The sequence below is a fragment of the Aythya ferina genome (genome assembly GCF_964211825.1).
Source record: "Aythya ferina genome assembly, chromosome: 3".
Classification (NCBI taxonomy): domain Eukaryota; kingdom Metazoa; phylum Chordata; class Aves; order Anseriformes; family Anatidae; genus Aythya; species Aythya ferina.
In genome coordinates this window covers 85,145,231-85,152,581 of record NC_140298.1, presented here as the reverse complement: position 1 = coordinate 85,152,581, position 7,351 = coordinate 85,145,231, and the positions used below count along the sequence as shown (strand labels likewise).

Here is a 7,351-nt window from a genome sequence, read left to right as displayed (position 1 = left end):
TCACTTTTTGATGGCGTGGATCCTGCTCATCTCATGAGGAATCATTATGTTCAGTAAGGTAGTGAGGTAAACCTCAGTCAGGTACCACATACAGCACCTCTGGGCCACGCACACAGTACTGCCGCCTGCCAGGCCCACTGCAGGCGCTCTGCCACATGGCCTGGCTGCTCGGGGGCGTTTTGGGACTTGCCATCCTGCTTCCCCTGCAGATAGGTGCTCTTAAAGAGTTTAAGTGTGAGGTATGTTATACATGGCTTGGAAGTAAAGCGTGTGGGAACATCCTAGATCAATAGGTAAATAAATTCCTTCAAATTTGTGTTGTCCTTCACTGGACCGATCTTAACTCTGAGATGTTTTTGTTTCTTAAATGTACTTTCTATTTCTTTGAGACCTCTCGCTCCTGATTTTCCAGGTTTCCTCCGCAGCAACAGGTTTTAAAATTATAGCTAAAGATCTCAAGGGATTTGCAGAGACTCAGCAGGCCTGAAAATAAACACAATTCCCTGAAGTTTAGGATCACAGAGATGTAAACATGCCTGCCATAGAAGACTACCCAAATAAACTAGAAGTTCGGGAGAATTACGTTTTATTCCAACTTGGACCTGCTGATATAACTAGGAAAAAAAAAAAAAAAAAAAAAAAAGACATTTTATGACACTCTAGAAGAGATTTCATGTTCTCAGTGTGTTGCAATAGGGAGGTGGCCAGCTTTGGTGGATGGAGGCATAAAAGCGAACCCCACTAACAGGAGATAAGCTGATGTTGTCTCCTGAATATCAGACCCATTCTGGAGGTTTAATCTGCTGGGTGTTATGAAAATCTCCTGTGGCAGGGATGGAAGAAGAGAGAAGCGATGGGTTGGCAAAATTCATAGGATTACATACCTAGGCACCTCTGCTGGGCTCCCTCCTCTTCCAGCCATTGCTCTCACTCTCTGAGTGCTCCATAGTGCAGGCAAAAAGCCTTTGCAAGCTGTCAAAGGACAGCTTTACCATCCTCATCTGAGCTTTTCTTTTTCCCTCAGCCCTGTCCTAATACTCTGCCTGTACCAGTCAGCCGGCTCCCACTGTAGGCAACAGGAACCTTTTGAGGCAGTGAAAGATGTCATGAGCATGATTAAAGATTTGCTTCTGGCTCTGCAAATTCACTGAACAGTCCCCTGTCATCTGCAATGTTAGAGAGAGGCTCACTGCAGCTCTGCAGTTATGCTCATAAGTATAAAACATGAACCCATGTTATCAGCACCGTGTTGATGCAGTTGCACAGAGCAGTGCATAAACAATCATAATAAGGAGTGAGAGAGAAGGTAAGCATCTGAATGGCCATTTTGTTGTATGTTCCTTCATATCCATGAAATTACAACAGCTATCTGGACAACTGAGATGCGTCCTTTTGAAGGTTCAATTCTAAAATTAATCCTTCTCTCTCTCTCTCTCTTTTTTTTTTTTCTTTTTTTTTCTTTTTTTCTTTTTTTCTGCAGACATTTATTTACACAATTTATTTACACAATTATCCTGCTTACATCACTGTGGACTTTCCTTGAACCATGCATTGCCTCAAGCTGGGAGACAAAAAAAAAGAAGCAGAAAAACAGATTAAGAAATCTAACAGCAACTTTCTTTGTTCTAGAAAACAACTCATGTTACCTGTCCACCTCCCAAATCTGCACCCTCTTGGTTTCACTTCATCAAGCAAGATGTCCACATAGGCACATCCTGCCAAACTATGGTACAACTTACAAAAATAAATAAATAAATAAATAAATCACTTCTGCAGTAAAACAAAGTCATCTGGAAGAAGAATCCAGTATACCTCTATAGATCCAGTGACTGGTCACATAGGGTGGGGGATCCTGTGCCTGAGATCACATGGTGGAAATGGTGACTCTTGTATACTGGCCTCTGTGATTGAAGCTCAGCCTTCCAGTCCTCTTAAACTCTTTATTAGAAGGCATAGCTCAGCATCCTGGAGTGCATGCTCCTTCCAACATTTCTCTTCGCAATTAAAAAAAAAAATCATCATAGCCAAGGCCTGAGAAGTTTATTGTGAGGTGCATGTAAGATCAAATATTTGCAGATGGTAGGTAATGTGCAGTAGCCCACAGCATTCCACATATTTGGAGCAAAAAAATATTCAACAAATGCACCTAAAACGTCCAGGTGTGGACGAGCCTCATTACAGCGAGTACAGACAATTTCAGTAGACTTCAGGGAAGCCAATGGTGCCCTCTAAAGGAAACTCATGTGATATACAGGAGCTCTTGACAGCTGTTGCACCCACTGCCCATACAGCCACTGCATGATCCGTAAACTATTCCTGAGTGGTAACTTAAATAATCAATAAAATGACAAAATAATGTGTCCTTAACATCACTTCTGAATTTGAGAACGACATCCTGTGTAAGGCTCAGCGTGTTTTTTGTTCCTCAAACATTTGCTGTCAAGGGTAATGAAGCATCTTCATCCCAAAGCATATGTAAATGTTGTTGGGAGCATGACCTCAGATCATAGCTTAGGAAAGAAAGCTACATCAGACTGGCAGGACAGCTTGCACAAGTGAAAGTGGGCCATAATATATTTCATAAAACTTTATCCAGAGCTACGTAACACAAAACAGCAGCAGGTACACAGAGGTCAATTACAACAGCTACCCAGGAATAAGGTGTGTAAATAACCAAGCACCAGAGAGAAACTATTGCTCTGTAAGCAGTGTCTTGTGTCAGCCTTGCCCAACAGGTGTTTGGAATTACTCTGCGATGCACTTACAAACTTCAAAATATTCTCTTTCCAGAAATATGAAGTACCATGAAAGATACCACACACTTTGTTTCAAGCTTCCAACATTTACAAGTTAGGATTGTGTCTAAATGTGAACTCTCAGTAACGGCAAATTTTAAAATGAGACATTTCGTTGTAAGGGACTATAGATATGAGACTCAGATCTTCAGACACATTGCTGCTTGCAACAGCCAAGGGCTGTCATTGGGCCAAATCCCAGAATCTCAGAATGGCTGAGGGTGGAAGGGACCTCCAGACACCATCTAGTTCAACCCCCTGCTCATGCAGGGTCACCTCGAGCATGCAGGATTGTATCCAGTCAGGTTTTGAATATCTCCAAAGAAGGAGACTCCACAACTTTTCTGGGCAGCCTCTTCCAGTGCTCTGTCACCTAAGCTGTAAAGAAGTGGTGAAAGAAGTGATCACGAGGTGATGAAACCTTCTGTGGTTCAATTTTATACCCATTACCCCTTGCATCCTGTAGTGATTTAAGCAACCATGAGCAGGTGGGGAAAGTGGCTTAAAGTCAGGTTGAGGCCTAAAGTCCAATTCTGTGCCAACCAGTGCACATGTCACAAGGGAACTTCCTTCATGAGAGCCCTTGGGCTGCAGAAACCCAGCGCTTCTCCTGTGCTTCTTCCTCCCCTGTGTAATACTGCGGACCACTCAAATCCTGGTTAAAGAGTTGTCCCAAAACAAAGAAAGCAAACGAAAAGTCCTAACAAGCCAACAACGCAGACGGAAGCCCAGTCTCAGATACAAGCTATGTCTGAGGCCTTGGAGAACACAACTGCCCCAGCAGCAACCTGCAGCCTCTACATATTCTTTCTGCCCCCTGAAAGCCCAGCCTGGCTCCTCCCAGTAGCTGCTAACTCACACCCCCTCCATGTCTTTACAGCAGCAAGCAGAAAGCGGCAGAAGCTCACTGCCACCAGCACTGGCCGCCCAGCCTGGGAGCCAGACAGGCATTTCTCTGGTGGAAATGTCCGGCGTTAAACGGGGGAGGCAATCCTTGAGAAGGTGTCCTGAGGCAATGGACAGACCACCGACACTGAAGGTTAGCCTTACCACTTTGATCTGATTTCTCCCTTTAGTTCAGTGCCCTCCATCTTGGCACTGGGGTGGCAAGGGGCAAGCACGCTCAGCTCAGCAGGGCAGTCCCCAGGCCGCCCAGGGAGAGAACCTGAGGTTCCTCTCAAATGCAAAACAAAATCCAGCCTTCTCCATTTTGTCTTCGGTATTATGGAGGAGTGCCTGATGCCCATTAATGTTTTGAAAAGATAACTTTTGATGAAGGCAGCCCAAATTACAAATATCCTATCAAAACTATGGGCAGCATTCATCAATTACAAAAAAAAGTGGTATCTTCATTTTCTCGTTTGGTGAAGATAGTTTGGATTTAGCAACACATTGCTTTGGTAACAACGCATTAACTTTTATTAGTTAAAGGCATTCTGGTTTCCACAAATCAAATGCTATGAACTTGATGTGTTCTAAAGTAAAAGTATGACACAGTTGGAAAAATGTTGGCAATACTGTTTGTTTTTCTTACTGCTTTTCTTTCAAGCTTTGAAACACATGCACCCATCTCCCTCTCCCCAGCTATGACGTCGCTTTGTGGTTGCAGTGGGTGGCTGCAGAGCTGTAGGAGGATTTCCAGAAGAGAGCCCTCCCAGCACTAGCAATACGCTGATGGCGTTCCAGGAGAATGTCTCCTCGAAAGACAAAATGGCTCTGTAAAATCATATTCAGGAGCGCGGTGACTTTAGAGCTCTTGCTGCTCAAACGGAAGAATGTGAAATTACCACATTATAAAATAGCTCAGCTATGGGTGCTCAGGTAGCCCAGAAACCACTTGGGGGAAGTAGCCACCAGCCACAATGGAAAACACCTGGCCTTATTTCATCACTCCAGACCTCAGAGGAAATCAAGTCCTATACTGTGCTTGGGGGCCTGGCCACAGTGAGGAAACACTTTGAGAACGGGCAGATGACCCCTTCAATGACCACCTTTGCTCACTCCCAGTACCAGCAGAAAGCTGCAGAGGTAACAGTGGCATTTTAAATACTAACAAATGAGGGCTGTCCTGCTAAAAGCTCAAGGGAAAAATACCATTATTTGCTTTATTCCGGGTTTCACTGTCCCTGGGGGTGTTCAAGAAATGTTTGGACATGGTGCCTAGGGACATGGTTTAGTGGGTGACATTGGTGGTAGGGTGATGGTTGGACCAGATGATCTTGGAGGTCTCTTGCATAGTGATTCTATGATCCGCTATGATCCTCCTTAAACAGAGAAGACATGGAAAGATTTGCACCCCATTTTCTTTTCAACTTGCCCTTCTCGAGCCTCACGTAACTTGACAGTTCAACCTTCTTGTCACATGGGTTCATTTTGGTGCTTGTAACGCCTAAATCATCAAGGTACACTGCCATAAAGGAACTATTTGGGCTTAACACCTCTTAAAGTAGAACTTATTTGTGACAGCCCTTCACAGGCAGAAACACAAATCCAGATTACAATTAATTGTTTGTTAATTCTGCGATTAATAATTTTGTTAATCGTTAATTCTGTTTGTTAATAATTTGTTAATTCTGCGATTCTTTGTATTCAGGAGACCTCAGGTACCACTCAGCTCCCACTATCAAGCAGCACCAGGGAAGCTGAGTGCAGTGCAACAGCCACCAACGAAGGCCCACTGGAAGCCTTTCAAAGCCAAGAGGTAACTTTATCAATTAACAATTATATCATTCGGCAGGTATACCGAGATACCCATCCTTATTTGCTTTGCCTCTCGCTCCAGCACTACTTGGTACAGCAAGATCTTGATGTTCTGCCGATAGCTGCCCTCCTTTGGCAGTGCATAACACTGGTTTTAGAACAGTGTCCTAGACAGGGTTTTTTGGATCTGGTAATGAATGGAGCTTCCCATTCATACTTCTCTGTGCTGTTTCAAAGACAGCGGCAGAAATATGGAATATTCTTACATGTTGCTTCTGTGCTGACCCAGCATACTGATGAAGCAGGTAAGAAGCGTCTTGGGAGTAAAGGCTCCCAAAGGAGCACGACGGACAAGTTCTTGGCAACTGTCTTCACTTGCACAAACATGGGACAGCTCTTAAGATACAGATACAGGCCATTGCTCCAAGTTGTTCAGTGCCTCCTTCCTTTTGAGATATTTAAGGCCCGTCTGGATGCCTACCTGGGCAGCCTGCTCTAAGGAACCTGCTTTGGCAGGGGGGTTGGACCCGATGATCTTTCAAGGTCCCTTCCAACCCCTTCAATTCTGTGATTCTGTGATTCCTCAGCTAAACACGTTCATTGGTCTCAGTGGGACCTAAGAAATAGGTTTACATGTTGGTACACAGAGAGGACTTTGGCAGAAGGAGGTAGCTTCAAATATGTGCTGAGCTGCTGGAAAGAGGCATTTTAACAGTTGTCTGAAGACACACGCAAATGCTTGCCCCTGTCTAGCCAAAATTGGGGATGGTAAAGGCTCAGTTTATAGTCAAGTGGAGCAGGCCTGGAGACCATGAGCACAGTGCTGAGGCGCTGCTTCTGCAGGCTAGTCCTGGTGTTAGAATTCACGCATTCGGTTAACACAAAGACCTCAGCCCTCTGTGAGCCCTGACATTCAGGCAATTCAGGTATGGCAAAACAGCAGGCCCTCAACACTTCTTTGTCCCATTTCCCATGTATTTCTTCTCTTCATGGTGTTCATTGTTCGTTCATATTTTTTTTTTCATTGCAGTAAGCATTGCAGCTATGGATGAGGAGGTCCCAAAGACCTCCAGAGATGTTTTTGACCATCAGATGGAAAAGGCAGCAGAGGAGAATGCTGTTCCCATAGAGAGACTGCAACATCTGCACAAAATGACAAGGGCTGTGCCTTGATAGAAGTGTGGAAGATTAGACATCAGTCTAATAGAGTCTGAATTTCTATCTTCTCTATGGAGTTGTAATTAAAAATGCAACCTGTGAAAGTGGTGGGAATATACGCAGTTTGGCAATCAGGGGCACACGTAGTAGTGTTTAGTACAGCCTGGAATTCAGCGAGTACTTCTGCTGTGTGACAAACACTGCTGGAAGTTGAACTCAATTGCTTCTGCTTTTCCTTTCCTTCTCTGATGAGGGAAGCTTCTTCTTTCCCTGTTCCCAGTCTCCAAAAGACTGTGTTTTCTGTCACCAGTTTCTCAGATGCACAGAAACTCTCAGCTTGAGGAAAACTCAAGACAGGTGTCAAAAAGTTGAGGGCTCTCCGGACCAGACCATTCCACTGGCACAGCCAAGGAATGCTGCCAGAATGAGAGCCATGAACGAAATCATCAAGAGCCATGCACGTGCTCTAAGATGGCCACATCACCAGGGAGCTGCTGGGCTTCCAGTTTGAAGTGTTTGTGAACAAGAAAACCCAAAGGTTTAAAGAGGCGACATCTGTTCAGAGGAAAGGCTCCCTAAGCCTAGAGAGCTGCAGGTGAGGGGGCCACTGAGAGTACCCAAAAGCAAAAGCACTCATGTGGCTTCCAGAATTAAGGCCATCAACAACATCCTATGAACCTAAACCATTCTCAAAGGCA

At 44.6% G+C, this 7,351-nt stretch overlaps 1 protein-coding gene across 3 annotated transcripts; it reads left to right on the top strand.

Moving 5' to 3' along the window:
- Positions 1-3,648: 3,648 nt before the first annotated feature.
- On the top strand, positions 3,649-7,110 carry LOC311434623 (uncharacterized protein). 3 transcript variants are annotated; one of them, XM_084514892.1, is made up of 4 exons: positions 3,649-3,834; positions 4,692-4,823; positions 5,389-5,496; positions 6,526-7,110. In XM_084514892.1, exons 1-4 carry the CDS (start codon positions 3,664-3,666, stop codon positions 6,526-6,528), a joined length of 414 nt encoding a protein of 137 aa, XP_084371018.1. In that variant the 5' UTR covers positions 3,649-3,663; the 3' UTR covers positions 6,529-7,110. The 3 variants fall into 3 exon arrangements, 2 of the variants coding, with proteins under 2 accessions (XP_084371018.1, XP_084371017.1); XM_084514891.1 differs by having other exon boundaries at positions 5,389-5,532; XR_014691606.1 differs by lacking the exon at positions 3,649-3,834 and having other exon boundaries at positions 3,849-4,823.
- Positions 7,111-7,351: the final 241 nt, after the last annotated feature.